This window comes from Notothenia rossii (genome assembly GCF_949606895.1).
Source record: "Notothenia rossii genome assembly, chromosome: 6".
NCBI classification, from domain to species: Eukaryota; Metazoa; Chordata; class Actinopteri; order Perciformes; family Nototheniidae; genus Notothenia; species Notothenia rossii.
This window is the reverse complement of record NC_136909.1, coordinates 19,452,751-19,473,329: the sequence shown is the minus strand read 5'-3', so window position 1 is coordinate 19,473,329 and position 20,579 is coordinate 19,452,751. Positions and strand designations below refer to the sequence as shown.

General features: G+C 40.5%; 1 protein-coding gene across 2 annotated transcripts in view; it reads right to left on the bottom strand.

The window, feature by feature from the left end:
* vps13a (vacuolar protein sorting 13 homolog A) overlaps window positions 1-20,359 on the bottom strand; it is a 41,798-nt gene extending 21,439 nt beyond the window's left edge. For both annotated transcript variants that reach the window (XM_079690819.1, XM_079690820.1), the window contains exons 1-46: window positions 20,181-20,359; window positions 19,468-19,511; window positions 19,339-19,381; window positions 19,160-19,255; window positions 18,655-18,756; window positions 18,323-18,432; window positions 18,132-18,191; window positions 17,932-17,991; window positions 17,646-17,726; window positions 17,168-17,225; window positions 16,611-16,738; window positions 16,289-16,395; window positions 15,995-16,166; window positions 15,094-15,156; window positions 14,452-14,584; window positions 14,188-14,282; window positions 13,905-14,047; window positions 13,292-13,493; window positions 13,081-13,195; window positions 12,424-12,560; window positions 12,158-12,290; window positions 11,803-11,920; window positions 11,551-11,689; window positions 10,825-10,936; window positions 10,525-10,691; window positions 10,252-10,408; window positions 10,039-10,118; window positions 9,856-9,915; window positions 9,448-9,640; window positions 9,212-9,328; window positions 8,909-9,012; window positions 8,009-8,176; window positions 7,410-7,717; window positions 7,103-7,250; window positions 6,509-6,683; window positions 5,763-5,887; window positions 5,450-5,619; window positions 4,555-4,811; window positions 4,162-4,346; window positions 3,926-4,069; window positions 3,154-3,363; window positions 2,717-2,860; window positions 2,504-2,602; window positions 2,246-2,395; window positions 1,845-2,103; window positions 20-180 (exon numbers count right to left, since the gene is read on the bottom strand). In XM_079690819.1, the coding sequence (XP_079546945.1) occupies window positions 20-180; window positions 1,845-2,103; window positions 2,246-2,395; window positions 2,504-2,602; window positions 2,717-2,860; window positions 3,154-3,363; window positions 3,926-4,069; window positions 4,162-4,346; window positions 4,555-4,811; window positions 5,450-5,619; window positions 5,763-5,887; window positions 6,509-6,683; window positions 7,103-7,250; window positions 7,410-7,717; window positions 8,009-8,176; window positions 8,909-9,012; window positions 9,212-9,328; window positions 9,448-9,640; window positions 9,856-9,915; window positions 10,039-10,118; window positions 10,252-10,408; window positions 10,525-10,691; window positions 10,825-10,936; window positions 11,551-11,689; window positions 11,803-11,920; window positions 12,158-12,290; window positions 12,424-12,560; window positions 13,081-13,195; window positions 13,292-13,493; window positions 13,905-14,047; window positions 14,188-14,282; window positions 14,452-14,584; window positions 15,094-15,156; window positions 15,995-16,166; window positions 16,289-16,395; window positions 16,611-16,738; window positions 17,168-17,225; window positions 17,646-17,726; window positions 17,932-17,991; window positions 18,132-18,191; window positions 18,323-18,432; window positions 18,655-18,756; window positions 19,160-19,255; window positions 19,339-19,381; window positions 19,468-19,511; window positions 20,181-20,280 (6,132 nt within the window). In that variant the 5' untranslated portion in view covers window positions 20,281-20,359. The remainder of the gene's footprint in view (window positions 1-19; window positions 181-1,844; window positions 2,104-2,245; window positions 2,396-2,503; window positions 2,603-2,716; window positions 2,861-3,153; window positions 3,364-3,925; window positions 4,070-4,161; window positions 4,347-4,554; window positions 4,812-5,449; window positions 5,620-5,762; window positions 5,888-6,508; window positions 6,684-7,102; window positions 7,251-7,409; window positions 7,718-8,008; window positions 8,177-8,908; window positions 9,013-9,211; window positions 9,329-9,447; window positions 9,641-9,855; window positions 9,916-10,038; window positions 10,119-10,251; window positions 10,409-10,524; window positions 10,692-10,824; window positions 10,937-11,550; window positions 11,690-11,802; window positions 11,921-12,157; window positions 12,291-12,423; window positions 12,561-13,080; window positions 13,196-13,291; window positions 13,494-13,904; window positions 14,048-14,187; window positions 14,283-14,451; window positions 14,585-15,093; window positions 15,157-15,994; window positions 16,167-16,288; window positions 16,396-16,610; window positions 16,739-17,167; window positions 17,226-17,645; window positions 17,727-17,931; window positions 17,992-18,131; window positions 18,192-18,322; window positions 18,433-18,654; window positions 18,757-19,159; window positions 19,256-19,338; window positions 19,382-19,467; window positions 19,512-20,180) is intronic.
* Between the last annotated feature and the right edge of the window lie 220 nt (window positions 20,360-20,579).

The following is a 20,579-nucleotide window of genomic DNA, read 5'->3' as shown; positions in this document are numbered from 1 at the left end:
GCGTTCATCAGTGCAGTACCTGGAATGGAGAGCGGATCTTGATGTACTTGCTGCCCTCCACAGTGTAAATCTGACACACCAGGAAACGAGTGAATCTTGAGTCTGTTTGCATCACACTGTACATCCCCCGGCCCACCTTGATCAGGGGGATCACGCTGGCTGAGGTGTGACCCATGGGAGCTGGAGAGGGCAGAGGAAATAAGAGCAGTTCATCAGTGCTTACTAGGACTGAATGATTAAACGATTTTAAATCGAAATCGTGATTTGAAATGATTGTCAAATCACAAAGCAGCGCGACCCTGCTGCGGCCGACGAGGACGATTGGCACGTCCCGGAGCACGTGGACGGCAGCATGTCCCTGGAGCCGAGTGCCGGGCAGGAGTCAGACGACTCCTACCCCGTCTCCCTCCATGGTTCACCGTGCGGTTCTCCCCTCCCTCCTCTCCCCCGGACGGGGGAGACAGAGTTGGAGCAGGGGGCTGGTTTGGCGGCCGAACATGCCGTCCCCCTCTCCATCGCCACAGGACAGCGCCCTAGTATGTCGCCCGCCAGGCCGACCGGGTGCACCAGTGTGCCTTTCAGGCGGCGGCGAATATCATCGCGCTGCTTTTTTAAAGTATTATTTTGAAATGTTTTGAAATTAAGAAGGTCATCCTTTTAAAATGAAAAGACCCCTTACAAGATAAAGAATATACTGAAAGGTCACTCAAGTCCTACTCTTTGATATAAATGAATTAGGCATACTTTTTACACCTCTCTAGTCTTGGTTATAGAAAAAGAAAAAACAAAAGAGAAATGTTTTACAGATATGTTTGACAGGTCTTTAAAAGTCGAAGATTGTAAGAGTTATAGATTTATTAGATTTGAATAAAATATAATCTATAAATACTATAAGTGACACTGGACCCTGACCTGGACCCCAATCTGAGAAACACTGTTTAGTCTATGTATACTTTAAAGAGTCCTCCCCTGCTGATGTTCAGGTGGATAGCAGTATGTAGTGTCTCTACTTTAAAGAGTCCTCTCCTGCTGATGTTCAGGTGTATATCAGTATGTAGTGTCTCTACTTTAAAGAGTCCTCTCCTGCTGATGTTCAGGTGTATATCAGTATGTATAGTCTCTACTTTAAAGAGTCCTCTCCTGCTGATGTTCAGGTGTACATCAGTATGTAGTGTCTAGACTTTAAAGAGTCCTCTCCTGCTGATGTTCAGGTGTATATCAGTATGTAGTGTCTCTACTTTAAAGAGTCCTCTCCTGCTGATGTTCAGGTGTATATCAGTATGTATAGTCTCTACTTTAAAGAGTCCTCTCCTGCTGATGTTCAGGTGTACATCAGTATGTAGTGTCTAGACTTTAAAGAGTCCTCTCCTGCTGATGTTCAGGTGTATATCAGTATGTAGTGTTTAGACTTTAAAGAGTTCTCCCCAGCTGATGTCCAGGTGTATATCAGTATGTAGTGTCTCTACTTTAAAGAGTCCTCTCCTGCTGATGTTCAGGTGTATATCAGTATGTAGTGTCTAGACTTTAAAGAGTCCTCTCCTGCTGATGTTCAGGTGTATATCAGTATGTAGTGTCTAGACTTTAAAGAGTCCTCTCCTGCTGATGTTCAGGTGTATATCAGTATGTAGTGTCTAGACTTTAAAGAGTCCTCTCCTGCTGATGTTCAGGTGTATATCAGTATGTAGTGTCTCTACTTTAAAGAGTCCTCTCCTGCTGATGTTCAGGTGTATATCAGTATGTAGAACTAAAGACTGTTGGCAATAATGTGTAACTGGTGATAACGCAAATAATGATTGACTTTAAAATATTTTTTACAGTATGATTCCATAAACGGGTTAACTTACTGGGCTGTATGTAGTACTCTTTTCCACTCAAGGAAATCATGGCTGAGAACTGGTCTGTGTCTGTTGTGGTAAAATAGTCCAACCCGAGGGTTTGCCCATCCTCCAGCTCAACTGTGCGGTTGGTGCCCTGCTGGCCGATGGGACAAAACATCTCACTGTGGCGGACGGACACTGGCAGGCCGAGGCGGTTCTTCACTATGAAGGGAGCCTCATCCTTCTGGAAGGAGTCAGCTGTCTGTTTGGCAGCCTCTGCAAATGCCTGGAGAGAGAGAGAGAGAGAGAGAGAGAGAGAGAGAGAGAGAGAGAGAGAGAGAGAGAGAGAGAGAGAGAGAGGAGAACATATTATAGAGGACCACCTATCCTTTGACTTCCTGTTAAAATGTTAACATCCCTTCTCTTACCATGCCCAAGTTACTCAACATGGCCAGCCCACATTTGGAGAGGGTGATGTTGAGCTGGTCTTTACTGCTGATCACAATGACTGTCTTATAGTCTGGGACATAAAAATCCACCTCATCTGAACCTATGTAGTTCACTGGCTTCTTCTTCATCTGGTTATAGGAAAGATACAAATGTTATACACTGTGCGCATGTTTGAAATGAATATATATATATATATATATATGGTTTGTTTGTGTTTATGTATAGTATATCAGTACCTTCAGTTCAAGAGTCCATGATCTAAAACCATCCTTCTCATCTTCCAAGGGCTCCAGCAGCGGTTCCCACACTCCCAGCACCTCGTTGTAATAGTGAACCTATTAACCAAAAAGACAGAAAACAACAGCATATTTTACAGTTATTTTTGACTTTTAGAATTATGATAAGGTCTCGGGATAAGGTTAAAGAAATATAGTGTCCGTGTGGTTTACCTCCAGGTTGAGCACGCTGTGTAAGTTAATAAGTGTGGACCAGTTTGCCACGTCTCCATGGAAGGAGGACTTGATCAGGAGCATGGGGATCGTGCGGTGTCCCACTCCAGCCTCCAGAGTCAGACAGATCGATTTGATGGTCACCTGCAGGGATAGCCATGAAATGACATAACCTGTTATAATGCCTCAAACTCTTATTCAGTGTACAGATTAATAAAACACTGATCAAGAGTTTTTGGTATGACTGTGATCACGGATTAGAAAATATGTACTCTATTGATCCCAAATTGGGAAATGTTTGCATTGTAGCAGCATAAAAAACAAGGCATTGCACATAAGTAGAAATTAAAAGAGTAGAAATAAACAATTAGAAATAAATAAAAACTGCAAAAAAAATATCATAAGGTATTATCATTTACGTCAAAGCAGCCACATACCTGTAATGACTCTCCAGTTGGTATCAGTGGGGCCAGTGACTTTGTGTCTTCATCCCCCTCTTCTTCTAGGAACCACAGTTTAAGCTCCTTCCAGCCCCGTTTCTTCCACAGGTCCACAGGGATCGGACTGGCCAGCTCCTCGGGGGTCTCCGCTGTGGGAGTCAGCGCAGACTGGATGGTCATCACTGTGTTGATGATGATCGGAGATACCTGGGCAGAGATTCAGACAGCAGACACATAATGTTTTATACCAAGTACTTCGTTCAAAGCTACGTTTCTAAATCATACAAAGTGTCAACTTTCTTTTTCTCAATCTTTTCTTTGACTTGATGCCACAATTGACATCTCTGCTGGCTGATCCAAACGTATCGTGCCTAACATGCATCAATTATTAGAAAATATGCGAATTTTAAAACTCTATGCTACTCCTTAAACAACACTGTCTGGAGATGGTACTATAACTTGAAAGGGAAACTTGAATGATGTTATGATGTTGTAGCCAGACATACTGGTTGACTTTCTGCGTTTTTTGATAAAATGAACGCATACAAGGTAGTTGGATAAAAAGGGAAACAACTTGATCTCCTGTTAAAGTAGGGATCTATTCACTTCTGTCAGTTAATATTTAAGAAAAAGCAATTCATTTCAAAATAAGTAATTTTCTTATCGACAATGCCTAGATGGAAACGTACTGAACATTTGTATAATTTAAACAACAGACCTTTCACAAATATAATTCTGAAAGGGGTAGCCTAACTAATAAAATAATTACCTTTAATGTTAGAGCATTGATGGAGACCTCCATAGCCTGAGGGGAGGTGAGGGATTGAGAACTCTGGAAGAAAACCTGACACGGCTGTAGCACTGTCGTTACGTTGTTTTTCCTCTTGTCTCTCAAGAATGGACACGCCACCACCTACGGTAACAACCAGAACATTTATATTGCATACGAGAGCACTTAAGACTCAACCTGCATTTTGCGGCTTACATAAACAGGCTCATACAAACCTTGAGTTCCTTAATAACAGCCGTCATCTGTGATCCCTCTGCACTACTCTTCATCACTAGTTCGCACTGCGTGGTCATCACCAGAGCCGGGGCGTCGGCGCGCGTCAGGTCAGCCACAAACACAATCTCCGGGTTGCGCACCATAACATTAATCTCTGTCTTTGAAACCACAGCTGGAGCCACAGCTGAAAGCGGCAGAGAGTATCATGGAGTCCACATCAGTTCAAGTTGGGTAAAAGCAAGTCAGATTATTTGAATTCTTATTTTTTTTAAAAAGGTTATTATTTCATCCACATGCTCACCACCTCGCTGTATCTGATACATTGCAGATAGTGTAATGATGGTGAATAAAAAACAACTGAAACTTCATTCAAACTGATACGGTAAACTCACTGGACTCTTTAGACGTTGTAGAGGAGTTTATATTCTTTCTCTCTCCCGGTCCAGTACTGGTCTTGGGTTGTGGCGCCTGAGCAAACCCTTGCTGGGTGGCATTGAGAAAGATGTCTGCCACGATGTGAAGGAACTCCATGCTGGCACACAGGTACACGTCCTGCACCAGCGTGTCCAGAGTGGTGCCTTCACGGCCCTGACGATAGTTCACCTCCACCATCATGTTCTGTTCTGCACCAGGACGCATTGCAATCATCCTAGAGAGAAAAAAAAGCACGAGAGGAATAAAAAAGTTACATTTCATTTGACCTAAATGATATATTTGGCATGGTATTCATGTGTTACAGGCTCAGACCTCTTATCAGGTTTTTCTATATTCAGTATATAGGTTTTCTTCATAAGATCACACGAACCATCCCGGGGCCGACAATCTCATCAATCAAACGAGGATATTAGATTATATTGTCTTCATTATTATTATAATTATAATATTGTGTAATACTTTATTACAATTATTGTGAAATGTTAACTAAATATTTCACAGGCATGATGAAATATACCATAATAATAATACATTTGATTTATCAAGCGCTTTATCTGGTGCCTAAAGACACTTTACAGAGGGAAAGGAAATGAGATAAAAAGTCAAATGAAATTGAGCAAGACAATTGTATTCTCGTCTCCATTTAGCTGCAGGACACAACATGAATCAATCTGAAATGGTGAGTTGTCGTCAGTGTTTTGGAGGTGGGCAGGTCAGTGGAGTCTCTGAATTCCAGAGGAAGGGGGCTGCGATGGTAAAGGCTCTGTCTCAATGTAAAAAACATTTGATCTATACTGATATACTGTATGTGTGTGTGCGGTGTGTTTTTTGTTTTTGTGTGTTTCCCAGTACCTCGGGGTGACCATTTTGATTCTGGCTCTCTTGTCATCTAGAAGGCAGGCAGCCAGTCGTACTGAGGCCTTCATGGAGCTGTCGGAGAACATGTGGACGGAGGTGGAGATGGTGTCCAGAGTAAACTCGGCCAACTTCAGCTGCTCATCATGTGAATCTAGCGTTAGTAACTAGATAGTGACATAAACATTTGATTAGAACAAGTTCGCTATGCAGGTTTTGTAAAATGAGGTCGAACAAGCCTCATTTCATACATCACTTGGTGTGTATACATGTGTGTGTGCATGCAAGTGTGTGTATGTGTATGCATTACCATATTCCCATTGGGGCTATACAAGACAAGTGTCATTGAGTCGAACTTGAAGTCTAGTTTCAGTGTGCTCTTCAGCTTGCTTTTTTTTCTGGGCTCCACAACAGCAGCCGTCACCACTGTGTTGCCTATACAAATGACACAGCACAAATAACAAACATTCTTAAAAAGAGGTTGATTCGTTTTTAGATATTTTTTTCAAGGGCACATTATATTTTCAGTTTTAGTTTTATATATTTTCTTGGGTTTCTAATATAATATTTTTGGATTCTTTAATGTAAAAACAACCAACACATTATTTCTCTCATACTTTCTGTCTGAATAATCACTCTAAAAAACTTGTCTCTTTAAGCCTCAGAAAATTCCAGTCTGATTGGCTTGCAAGAAAAATAAGGTGAACCTTTGCAAAGGAAGGTGTCAAGATGTAAGTGGAGATTGTTTTTATTATAAAGAGCTTGTATCTGACAGAGGAATGGAACATTTCTTTTTCAAAATGTATGTACACAAGCACTGAAGCTGTGAGATTCTCATTATATGTCCCCTTTAAAACTATAAAAAACATTTTGAATGTCATTAACTTTTCTAGGATTCTTTTGTGTAAGGCTCACCTTAACCCTTTAAACTCTGAGCTAAAATGTTTATTTAGACGACTGACGTATGTAATTATCTGCCCATAGAGCATTTGTATCCAATGTCCAATTTGTTTTAAATGACTAAATACATTGTGATGCTGAACTAAGACTGCTTACTGCTGGCTGGTCCGGTGGTTCCAGAGCCCATGGACTCTTTGTTGGATACGGTGTCGGAGGATAGATCAGTGGAGGGAGAAGGAAGAGCTGGAGGTGGAACAGCATCAGACTTCTCTGTCAGGTTCTCACTCAGAGTCTTCAGGACCACCGTCATGTCATCCTGGCTGAGGATCAGCTGGAGGGGACATACAGAGAATTGATTAATTATCGAATTATAATTTAGCAGTCTAACAGTTTATTATGTAGTCATTCATCAAACCAAAACAATGGAATAACATAAACAAGCAAAAAATCTTATATTTCACGATATTGCAATCCACAATAACATAAGTCTGAATTGAATACAAGCTAAAACTGACCATAGATTTTCAGAAAATTGCTTATAAAAGATGAGGAAATACTCAGTACTTTCACAAAAGGTACACAATAGGCCTTACCATGAGGTTATTTCATTTAGACAATTTATTCTGATATATCTTTATTAACATATAAAATGACTACATATTTGGAAAGAAGATTTTGGACCAACACAAATGTAGTCTAAAGAAAAACTACATTTGCTATAAATCAGTCATTTCCCTCCCAAGTACTTACACTCATGGGTTTGAGATGAGCGGTGATCTCTATGTCCGGTATGCTGTGGTACCAGTTGGATGAAAGATTTCTTTGCACTTCCAAGTCCAAGCTGACTGGCATTAACAGCTGGGTCTCTCCCTGAAACCTTTCATCTTTATATGTGGTCCTGAAGACAGAAGACGCCGACAACACAAACAAAATGAGAAAAGTTATGGAAAATATATGTGATTATTGCATTCAGTGACATCATCTACTGCTTTGCTAAACAGCTTCTTTCGATATGTTAACATAGAATCATATTTCTTAAAGATGGCCGTTCTCTGACCTGTACATCTTGAGGTCAGTCAGCCTCACGGTCATTATATCCACAACAGGCGGGATCGTGGCATCACTTGTAGAGGGCTGCCTGGCAAAGTGGTTCTTGACGGACAGCAGACCAAGGTCAGCTACAATGACATTGGAGGAAGAGGAGGACTGAGGCAGGAAGATGACGGGTGCGTTGAAGTGGACGTTCAGATTGATACGAGTGCTGCGCTCGGCCAGCTCCTTCACACCAGACGCTGCTTTCCCTGCAGCCTGGACTGTCACCTCAGTCAGCGCCTCTTTAGCCTCCTGGAAGTTATTGATGAATCCCTGAGAGGGAAAAAAGTATTAAAAATGACAATATCTATAGTTTGAAATGAGTTAGTAAGTGTTATATTGTATATGTAGCTTTATTTATTTGATTGAATTTAAATTCATGGCACTTTCAAAATGTACAGTTCAAATGTTATCATTACCTTATACAATAACTGTAGAGATCCACATGCTTTCGAAGTATATATACACATTTGCATGCAGGGCTGTATCGGCCTTCTCCCGCACAGATTCGAAGAGGCCAACTGTTACAAGTGTAGGATTGTGACAGAGATATACGATTCTTACCAGTATGGAGGAGACAAACTTGTTGAGGAAGATGAGCTGAATGCATCCCACAGTCAGCGTGACAGCAGTGTCAACATTAGACATGTCCAGATAGGCGTCTCCTTCTGTTGCGTCCGTATAGTTTACCATGCGGAAGGCAAACACTTCCTTATCTGCTATAGACACAGCCTGAGAAATGAATGAAAGGCAAGAAGAATTAAAGAGCAATAAGCAAACACATCTAAATTATATATAAGGAGAGAATTTATAGGGACAGATATTAGGTCAAAAGTTGAATAGAGCACACAGATTAAAAGGCAAAAAACGTAATAACACACTAATGTTTCGCCACCTGACCTTGGACCTAAAATCTCTCTTTTGCTTTCAGGTGGGACCAACAATATGATGTCACTTGTTAGACACTTTTATCCAATAGATACATCTCGTGAGTTACAATCTTTAATTAAATACAGGCTACATAATGACGTTCAACTTCTTTGACATGTTCTTACGTTGCAACAAAACAAAACATCGGTTATTCTGAATTGGTTTAAAATACACATGGTGATTTGTTGAGAGTGTAAAAGTATGTGTGTAAGCACGACAGAGACAGGCTTATTGGAGTCTCCTGAAAAAACACAGTCATAAGCACCGACTATTATCTATTATTGCCCTTCTATGAGAGCACGAGACAAACCTGCAATTCCTTATGAGGAGATTCAAATCGCGTTCGAGCTCTTTCTCCATTATAAATCAGAATCACCTACTATTTCTTTACAGAGCGTCTCATGCATAGTGGTCAACATTTATGAAATAAAGACTAGTATAAATATAGACATAGAATCAGATTTGTATTGGACGGAGAGACAAAGGTCACGATAGATGAGCATAGAGTCCTTTAGGGCCACTTGCTGATTGTACCTTCTTGTAAAGAGCATCTTTGTCGCAGTCTAGGATCACAATGTTTTTCAGGTTGGCCAGAACCTCCATCCCTTTCTTCCTCATCAGAACCTCAGAAACCAGACCTGGGGTGGTTGAGAAAGTGAGTCAATAAGAAAGTGTTCATTTCTCAGTTAATGGTATACTTCCATGAAATGCCAATTCAGAGAGAATAACTCAAAAGTGGCAACAATAACATAATCAATCTCCACAAAAGTGCATTGGAGAAGGGCTGAATTTCATATCTTCGGGGTCAAGCAAGAGAGCTTCAAAGCCATTTCATACCTTCAATACTAATCTCAGAAATCCTGGCTCTCTGTCCCCGAATGAAAACCTTCAGACAGCGGAGATCAGCTCTGATATGCAAGTTCACCACATCTGCAAACTTTGAAGGCTTTGTACCTTCAAGAGGAAGTGAGAAAGAGAAGGTGAGTCTTTGAATAGTGATGAAGACAGCCACAGAAGAATGACGGCTGTGGAAAGTAACATTGAATTCAATTCGGAAAGAATTCATTAGGTACTTTTTTTCTTGGCTACAGTAGTTTCCTCCTTCTTCTCTCCCTCCTTCTCTGCCTCTTCTTCCTCAGGAATGATGGGGAGCTCCTCCTGCACTGCCTCTTTCTTAGTGGATGGAGGAAGGAGGTTGGTGAGGAAGTTCATGGTGTTGAGTAGAGCCTCTGTATGCAGATGAACATCCAGGGATGAGAAGGTCACCTGTATGGGAATGCAACGAAAAAACAATGGCATCTTTTCTTTTTTGTATCAAATATTGCTTTTGTTCTTCTATTGGCAACAGTCTAAACATATTGTGGTTTTAAATCATGTGTTTTGCAACTTTTTCAAGCATAAAATACTGATGGTGAAACTTGGTGCAAGAAATGAATGTATTCCAATACAGCGGAAAATAATGTATTTAACATTTCCTTCACCTTGATGAGCTGCTCTGTATTGTTGTGCTGAGACTTGAACTCAGGGCCATTCCTATCAGCCTAAAAAGAAATAGGACACAATCCATAAAGAGAAAGCCGTTGACAACCATTTGGAAGACATACATTCTAACTGACAATTTGTAAACTGTAGATAAATATATCTAAAAAGAATCAACAACTTACTTTAATGTACTCCAGGGTGAGCAGGTCAACCTCTGAGTTGTCCAGAGTGGTGATCAGCTGAACCTGCTGCTCTTCAGAATCTAAACAAAGAGGAAACAATTAACACACGACAAATCAAACGTGCAGCTAAGACTCATAACCCCCAAATTGAGTTATAAATAATGTCTCCTGAACTGTTTAAGGAGACACTCAGTCCTGAAAGCATCTACTGACCCATGTATTCAGGGCACTTGAGGCAGATTTCTCGTAGGTAGGTGTTCGAGGTCATGTCAAAGGTGCGTAGTTTCAGTTCAGTGCCCAGACCCTCTATGTCCAAGTGAAGCACCGCGACCTCCTGATCTCCAGAAAGACGACACAACTGAACAGAAAACTAGAAGAACAAAGAGGAGAAAATCACTATTAGAATAATGGAAAGACAATTAGAGAATTTAAAGAGCATGAAAAAAAAAATATGTTGTAACTTTGTTTAACAAGAGCTCTCTATACCTGACTGATTTCAAAGTTCAAGATGAGGTCAGTCATGTTCTTTTGAGCTTCTGAACTTTTACTTCTGTTAAACTTTGCGTAGTGCAGCGGCATTGGATTATCGGGAAAGAATGCTCGATCACCGACGGGAGAGCTGGGAGCATCGTAAAACAAATCTTCCTCTGAACCTGAGGGGCGACAAATCCAAAAACCCACACGATGACACGTCTGCTATACTGAAATACACACACTCAAAGAATGTAGTGCGACGATGACACGTGTTGCACAACGTGGAGGAAATGGCTAAAGAATGCGTCTTACCCAACGAGGTGACGCTGATGGTTTCACACGACTCGAACATGAGAGAGGAGCGCTGGTCGGCTAAGTTCAGAGGTCTTCTGGGAGTGAGCTGTGGGGTGAACGACTGCTTCGGCTGAGGAGGACAAAACAACAAAACATGAGACATACACATACTTCCTTTTCTACCACTTGTTATTATTAGGTCATAACCATTACATCCTTCAAGAGTGTGGGACAGTGAACTTTCAAGATTAGATTAAAGAGGACCGTACCTGCCCCATAGAGGTGGTGTTCATCATCTAAACCTAAACACATACATTGATACGGAGCTCAGCACTGTGTGTCAAGCTTTTCTGTCCATACATCTGTAATAAACACCGTGTTGTGTTTTTGTTAGGAGCCCATGGAAATAGGTAAGTTTAAGTTTGAAAGGGCTTAGAACATTATGATGGAAGTATATGATGGACACGACCATGCTGCATTATGTCTCAGATTTGATGCTAAATCTAATCATTTTCTTCCACTGGTGGATTTGTATAAATGATTAAAAGATCCCTCTTAATAATTTTGTCTCTGAAAATGGTCTCACTATAACGAAATAGCTATCATTGACACTTAACATGGGTCCTACAATTGAGCTCAAAACATCATGTTTTCTGCCCAAAACCATTACTTATTGTTAGGTAATTCATCTAATCAACACAAAATGTGAACAGAACCATTTAGGGATAATTGGACTGTTCTTACCTTGGAGGATGAAGCAGAGCCGTTTGCCGCAGGTTTGCTCTCAGGCAGCGGGATACTGTCAACTAACTCCAGAACATTTCGAAGTTTAACATCAGAGATACGAAGAGACAGCAGGTGGAGCTCGCCCGACATCTTAAACCTAGAACATAGATGCAAACATCGGAACAAAAATATTTAGTGTGCTCAGAATCTTTAGCCCTACATCACAGAAAATGAAATAACAGGATGTGATGGAAAAAACTTCAAACTGACTTTGCCATGCGGGAGTCTGTGACGACCATCGCCCTGCTGAAAACCACCGTCAGATCCACCGGCTCCAGAATGTGCAGCGGTGACTGTTTCTGCTTACGAGCCATTTTCCAGTCCCAATCTATACAAACACAGAACATGATTAGCATTTCCTTCTATTTCACAGACAAATTGAAAACAGAGCATTCATACTTTTCCTACTCTCCATTCATATATGATCCCTCAATACTAAATGTCCTAAAATCATCCCTCTGTTTTCTAGGCTACAACAACCAACAAGGCTCCAAGAGTTAAACACCTACACACAATCATACACAAAAGTATCCATGAAAGCTGCATGTCCTCATGTGTGTAGTACCTGGTTTGCTATAAAGGAACTGCAGGCTGCTAAGCTGTATGTCAAAGCTGTCGTATGCTCTGGACATAATGTCTTCAATGTTGCTGGTGCCCACTGACAGCTGAGGCAGATTCTTCTTGCTTTGACTGGACATCTGAAATGACAACACAATTGAAATGTTTAAACTTTTAGTACTCTAAAGTCTTCAGATTAAATATTTGTAAAAAAGGCTCTTTTATACAGTTGTGTGTAGGTTGCACGTTCAGCCCACTGTTACACTCTCTGACCTGGAAATGTCCAAGATCCAAAAGTAGGATGTTTTGAGTGCCGTTGTAGAAGCCGGTCTGTGGAATGATGACATAGGAGGCCATCAGGTTCACCTTCAGGTCCAAAACTTTCTGTGTTTCGATCACATACATCAGACCTAAAAACAAAAGCAAGAAGTCGTTAACTTAATTGTAGCAAGGAAAGACAAAACAAGGGATCCGCTCGGTGATCAAATACAGAAGACTTTCATGACATAACAAGAATGATTTGTTATAAAAAACATCTTGATAACATTCATTCTCAGCATAACGTGTAAAATATGCTAGAGTATGTTTCTGCAACATACATTAAATATATGTAACCTAATTACTTATTTCCATTTCAGCATTTCTAACAGTTGTACTGTTCAAAGGAAGGGTAGCTTTGCTTTGTGCATTTGTAAAAGCAAAAAACAAGCTTAAAATCTTAGCAAACAATCTCAGGAAAGAAGGAAGTAAACAGGAACACCACAATTCAACTGACTTAGAGGGCGAGGCCCGCAGGCTATGGTGAAGCATATGGGAAAAGGAAAGTGACCCAGTTAAAAGAGGGGCCGAGGAATGGACATATCTGCCCATCAGAGTTGAGACCAGGCTTGGGATCAGTTCCTGAGGTCTGTACATGTGTGTGCCACTGACCGGTGGATGTGCGGTCTCTAAACTGCTCCAGTTTCATGAGGGTTGCGTTGGTGAGCTCATCCAGCTGCAGGTCATCGGGGGGCAAGAAGAACGCTGACATGCTGTTCACCGTTATCTACAGAGACAAAACCCACCAGAAATATATCATATTTCCAACTTTTCATGTTATTTTATTAATGCTGGTACATGCATGCCGACAGACACCACTCACAGCGTCATAGATGATTTCCAAGGGTTGTGATTCCACATGAAGCCGCTGGTTGGCGCTCTCATCCAGCGGGTTGGTCTCAAACAGGATGCAGAGCAGCGGGGTCCCGTCTCCTGTGGCGGCCTTCCTGGACGACAGGAGGGTCGGTGCGGGCCGGTTACTGGCCAGGCCGGTGACTTCAAACAAGCTGAGCTGGGCTGTGAGTCTGATGAAGAGAAAGATAATAAATGTTGATTTCACCAATATCAGGATCCTGAATACTGAGAGCTCGGGAGCCAGTGGCCCTTTGCATGTGAGAGGGCCCACCACCTCATTCTAACACAACGATTATTAGTTCCAGATGGTTCTACACGACTGAATACATCGTTATGAAAATTATATATTCAATTCCTGCCAATAAATCCCCACTCCCAATAAATCATACACACCGGCCCTTTAAATATATATATATTTGTTTTTATTTGTATTGAAACGGAAACAAAGGTGCTTGAGCTGAATGTTTTTTTTACTCAAAATCAATTGAATATTGTGTGTTTTCAATGGAGCCTCTTTAAAACATTAAATACAATCAATGTTATGAAGGACCCCACCCCCCACGCAAGAGAAAAGGACCCACTTGATGGCTTGCGCTCCAGGTCTCTGAGTGAGTGTGGACTTGAGCTCTCCCACAGTCAGCCTGATGATCTCATCTTTGTCCTTGTTGTCAGTGATGGACACAGACAGCCTCTCCATGTGGAAATAGACCTTCATGTCCTCAAACTATAAATAAACAACAACATAGTTCATAATTAAAGTATCTGATACAGTTTCTGCTATTTGATCTTTGTTTGTGTGGGTTGGAGAGCCAGACTTTAGTGTATTATTCTTTGACTGGTGGGTGTCAGGGGGAAGAGACTCACATTCTTTGGCAGGTTGGGATTTGCAGCGGTGTCACTGTATCCGATGGCAGTGTAGAGTTTGGATTTCTCAGCGTAGGTTAACAGCTCATCAAAACCTTAAACGGAGAGAAAGGGCAAGAGGGAATACGTGGAATAGAAAGAATGTTAGGAGTAAGAAAAGCCAATAACATAGTGTTTTTACCAACATACACTGGAGCACTTTGCTTTGGTTCTGTTATTATTATCTTTTATAATGTCTGGCTGGTTTTTCTTTTAATGGGTTACCTCCAGTCTTGACCTCTTTTGTTTCTGATTCGGCCTCTCCTCCCATATTCCACATCCAGCTCAACCAGCCCTGAGACTCCTCCTCCTCCATCTTAAGCCCTGGACGGAAGATTCGTAGACCTGCTTTGCTTGCCTGGGAAAGTAAAAAAAGACAGTTGGCAGCTTGAACATTTTTTAAATATAATATATTATTTATTTATTTTTCAAATGTTTGCATTATGAGTCATATTAAAATGTATCCAAGACAAAATATTATTTAACAAGCCGCCAATATTTATATGCAGTATTTTGCAAAAATTGCAGTCTATAGCAAAAATAGGTGCAGTAAAGCTAAGACTATGTAAAACTCACAGGTGCATCGTGAGTGCCTAATCCTTCAGCACTTCAGTCATATGATGTTTGAAACTTGCTTTCAAATAATGAATAGTACCGAGTATAATTTATATGTCTTTTGTAACTCATTAGCATGATTGGAAATGTATGTATTCATCACTGTTTTGCTGTATCTGTGGAAAGTATAACGGTTGAAAGGATCTTAACAGTTTAGCATAATTTGTTAGCTACAGTGCTGCAGACATTAAAATGTACGCTACAGATACAGTACAGAGTAGAATACAGTTCACAAGGTGAAACAGAGCTTACCTCCACCTCCGCCTGCTGTCTGGCCAACGTGATGTTAAAAATATCCAAGGTCTTCTCAGTCCCCTGAGAATAGATACAAGACACGCTCAGTAGCTTTTAGCGGCTTCTTGCTACATCATGCAGGAATGCATTGATTCCTTATTGTTCATTATTAATCACATCAGGAGGAGATTATGCTTACAGAGCAGAGGCAGAGGAAAATACATTTAGATTTAGAGATGTATCTCTCTGCAGTACATAACCTCAAATGCAATTCGATCAATCCTTCTAAAGTGGGTCATTATGGCTGGAACCATGCATCACTTGAATGATTTTGAGAAGGTAATTAACTAGTTGCATATTATATTACATTTACCATTCATACAGGCAATAAATGATGGTCACTGAAGCCAAGTAAGTATTGTCAGTGTACATTTAGGCAGAAACTGCAGGTCTGAACTTCAATAGGAAATATTTTCCAACAAGAAATACATTTAGAGAGCCACATAGGTTTATAATTCAAGGCCACACATATAATCAAGTTACAATTACCTTTTCTTCCTACTTTGGCCTCTTTCCTAAACATTACTCATTTCAAATTCCTTACATTTAAATAATACTTAGTGGCATGACACATAAGGACTTTTTAAAGCACGAAAAAAGAGCTATATAAATAATATTGGTTTATGGAAGAAGTGTAATAATTGTATCGTGCTGAAATCAATGCATCATGATTCATGAAAAGAGGTTGGATGAGGGAGAAACTACTTTCTATCTCGAACTTGGCAACATTGAAAGAAAAATACTCCTTAAATCATATGAGGCTGTCAGTGCTTCAAATATGAGGATATTAAGAGATACAAATAGAGAACTTGATATCTCCCCCTCCTCCCCCTGTCAGATCTGTCCAGCTCTCTCTCACCTTGAGTGCCTTGAGCAGGTCCTCGTTGGGTTTCTTGCAGGTGATTTTGTTCTTGTACAGCTCTCTGTAACACTTGATCGTCTGCCGGTGAATGCGAATGTGCTGCCAGGACCACATCTGGAGACGAGGTTTTACATCCACCTCCAGGACGCTTGTGATCATGTACTTCCACCTGCAAGAAGGGAACGTCGATGCATAAATTCAACTTCGGAATCGACAATACTAAAGTTGTAAAATGTCACATGTCATTTAGCATTTAAAAACCAAAGTCAAATGTTAAAAGTGTTTTCTGACCATATGCAGGCATTTCTGTGAACCTGGACCTCGGGTCTGTACTTCCTGTACGGGAGATTGCGAGACATCAAATCCACTGAGCCCAGCAGCCCCAGGATGCTAATGTACTGGAAAGAGAGGAAGGTAGCAATTACACATGTGCAAAGAGTCCTGACAGATATGCAGTTATCATCACTGAACAGCTCTTTGACGATTTACCCCTTGACATTTTGAATTCATTTTATTCTCTATTTCTCTTCCTTTCTCTCCCCTAAAAAACGTTTTTTTTTTAACAGGCTTTTCCTTTTACCTAGACAAGTTTATACACTACACACAAACTTACCTGGGGTCTGTTGAGTTCAATGGCCACCTCACTGAGATGGACCATCAGGTCCACTTTAGGAGAGGAAAAGTCCACATCTGACCTGGGATTCATCCGCAGTTTAGCGGCCGCTGAGATAGGACGAAAAACTGTGGAGCAGCAACATCATATTAGAAGCAAACTGTTAACATTAATTATATTCTTATACACTTTACATTTGTACATTGATTTATGAACCTGTATTTTAGTGGGATATAAACTTTTAAAATACTTTTTCAATTGCAAAGTTCTCCCTTCAAAAATGCAAAAGCTTGTGCCAGCAATAGAAACTCAAAAGTGCTGAAATCTGTTCAAATATGTTGGTGTTGATGTTGTGACTCACACATTGTTGGTGAACCACAGTGTAAGCGCAGGCCATTACGTCCCAAGAGCCACTTCACATTTTACAAGAAAACTACTGATTTATGTGTGCGTAGTAAAATGTGGCTTCATTAGGAGGGGTATACAAAATGTTCAAAGTGTGCATATTAAATAACAGTATACAAATTGAAGACATTTAGATACAGTTAGATACTCACTGAAGTCATGGCTGATTGAAAGAGAGTTCTGTGCGTCGATGCTGCTCTGCAGACATTGCTACAAAAAGACAAAGGTAAAGGAACTTCATTTACATTTCATATGTTATCATTACTCATATTCTTAAATCTCATTGAATCTCTATGTGTTAATGCCTTAACAACATCCAGAATTAAATCATCACTACAAAACAATAATTACCATTGGCCGTATTCTAGGGAGAGTCTTTGTGCATTAGATGAAAGGTTTACTTAATCTGCATCAAACTCAGAGGCATTTGCAGAAGTCTTTTGACATTTCTACCAAGAACATTTAAAAGCAAAGGCTTTCAAAGGATTTAAGAAAAAAAAAGGTTACATTGAATCTATCCTGCTGCTTGAAAGTGACGACTGGCCCGTTAAGAGTGTTATTCATGCCTACAATAATGCTGAATAAAAGAGACTATGGCTTGACTAACACAGCGTTAATTTTGATACTCACCAAGGCTTCCTCTGCATTGTGATTGGAGAAGAGTAAAGAGTCGACATTCCAGTAGGCAAACAAGTTGTCTAGTTGAACCAACTGAGAAGAAGGCAATTAGAGTAGATGCTTACCATGAGAAACATATCTGACAGTGTACAATGATTTCAAAGGTTTGGACCATGGACTGTATATATAAAGGTTTGGAACCAAAAGTGGGGTTATTAGTAAATATGATCGGTTTCCAATTGCATACATTTTTTGTGTACAGATATAGCTCATCTGATTACATGGTTGAATTTCTCACCTTGAAGAAAAGTCGGGAATTCTCATCCAAAAGTCTGGGATTCCATTTCTCATCACATGTCTGGAGAAGTCAAACAAACAGTGTTAAAATTGTATTACATAATGTTTAAGTTTGAACTAAGAATTCACGACTAGTAACGCCTTAATTACTGAATGTTATTAGGATACAATCTAAAAGGAGGGACCTTAAAAAAACATTACCTGAAGACTGAGGTTTTTAAGTGACACTCCAAATGACAAGGGGCAGTTTGGATTGGTGACCTGTGGAAAAGAAAACCGTTGGGGATTACGTCTTTCTCTCTGTGCTCATCAATTACTGCTTACAAAAACAAATGTGAGCAACGCTGTTCAGTCATACCCATAAGTGAGGTAACTCAGGGTTGAATACTCACATCATCTTCATAGCGCACATGGATGTTAGAGATCTTAACTTGCAGGTTTTTGATGACCTGAGTGACCAGCTTCTCCACAAAGGTGTCCTGTTTTTCAACATCTGGATTCTCTGTCCAACAGAAACAAATGTTATCAATATGAGACGTAAACGAGTCCTGCAACGCACCTGAAGCTTAACTTTAGGAAACAGACCTCTGAGCTCTCTGATAACAAAGTGTGACACAATAATGATATAAAACCTTCTAACAATGCTTTGTCATCTCACCAGAAGTAGGTGTTAACTTCTATTTTTAGAACACACATTGACAAAAAAACACACGCCAACACACACCTTGCTCAGCAGCCTTCTGCTTTGTCTCCTCTATCCGCTGTAGCTCCCTCTGACGAGCCTCCTGTAGCTGCTTCTCCTCCTTTTCTGCATCATACTTTATGCCTGGAAAGAATTGGGTGAATAGAAATGATTACCCATCTGCACATTGAAAACAATGAACTGTACAGAAGGTGGTGCTTGAGTTTCCTGTTTGTCCTGACAAGTACTTTAGGGTCATGAATAAGTCAGAGACCCTCTTTGTCTGACTTCTGTTCTACAGTGCGTTGTGTGTGCTAGTCATAAGGGTCATTCAGGAGGGTTGACATTGATAAGACTGATATTTTAAATGCATTTAGAGGCGAATATGTTTACTGTGTTTTCCTTCTGACATTGACATACAGCAGTTAATATCCTTTAGGAACTGTATTGGTCAACTGAAATGGTGGTAATAATCAGTATACACTAGTATAATGTCTATGATGATGATGAATTAAATCTCATATTTGATGCATGCTATTCATCTTACTTGCTGTGGGGACTATGAGTAGATAGACCCCATCCAGTGTTGCCTCTACAGACTGTGTGTACAGGTTCTTCCATGGGATCTTTAGCTCAAGCCGTCCTGTTAACAGAAACACAAAGTGAGAAAACCTTCTTCTCCATAGAAAGGAATGTTTTAAATCGGGACGCCAACTACAATCTCACCTATATGACCGGCTCTCACTTTAAAAGGAATGTCAAGTTGACTCTGTAACAAAAGAAACAGTTTACTAATGCACATAACACATAATGAATAAATAACAGACTCATTTTGCAAATTTATTAGCAACTTACCAAGGCATTTTCCTTTATTTCAAGATTTCTAAGAACAGCATCACCTGTGATCAAATGAGTATTTGTTAACTGATTGTTACTATGTACATTCTGATGAACAAACAGATTAGTATTGAATTGTGGCTCATAGAAACACAGTCCGGTCAACAGAGCGGTATTTGACCTTAGTATCGATTTAATTCAACGCTCAGAAAACGTAATATAAAAGCCTTGCATTGCAGGGTTTGGTAAAACGAGAGTATACGCAGTGGTTAAACTGGTCTACTAGTTGCTACAAGTTTGTACATGTTTAGCTTTGGCTCGGAAAGATCTCTTCTAATCCCCTCATTTAGGCGGACAGTGTGCAGAGCTGGGAGAATCAGACTCGATGGCTGAGCTTTTGAAACGGAGTCAGTATGAAACAGTCTGAACCACAGACTGTCACATGGCTCTGTGGAAGGGTGTGACACCGAACTGCTTCTCTGAAAGTACCACTAAGCAAACATCCTTGTCGTAGAAAACAAGGTACGTTATTAAAAAGGTAATTGTAGCATTCACAAATGAACACTGTTAACTGATATAGCGGTACATAGTGGACAGTTAACGAATAAATACCCAGACTGACGCTGACAGCTGGAAGCCTCACACGAGTGGTGACTAACGTCTCTTAGCATTAGCTAGCTAGCTTGGCGAGCGAGCTAGTCCACGGAAATGACAAACACAAGTTCACTTACCTCCCCATATGGCAAGCTTTAGCTGTGAGCAGTCAAGGTTGACAACGTAGTCCCCTAAAAATCGGTTGAGGACATCAACCACCAAGCTTTCGAAGACCATGTTGGCGTTTCTCTCATCTACTTGTAACCATGTTTACATTCTGTCAGGCGCTTGCGCTTGCCCACTGCTCAGTCGCCAGATTAGGACGTCCCGATGTGGGCGGGACTTTGACGTCATGCCGTACCTGCAATACGATTGGTTTCTAAAAAGATCAACCCCTTATGCAACTCTTGGAAAGAGGGGACACGATGATAAGTAGGCAGTAGGCTAAGTGGCTTTATGTGGGATTTTATTCCACAGTTGCAGTCCTTAAATACATTTGTATTTGTTTATCCTTGGTTTATTTAGCCAGAAAGTTC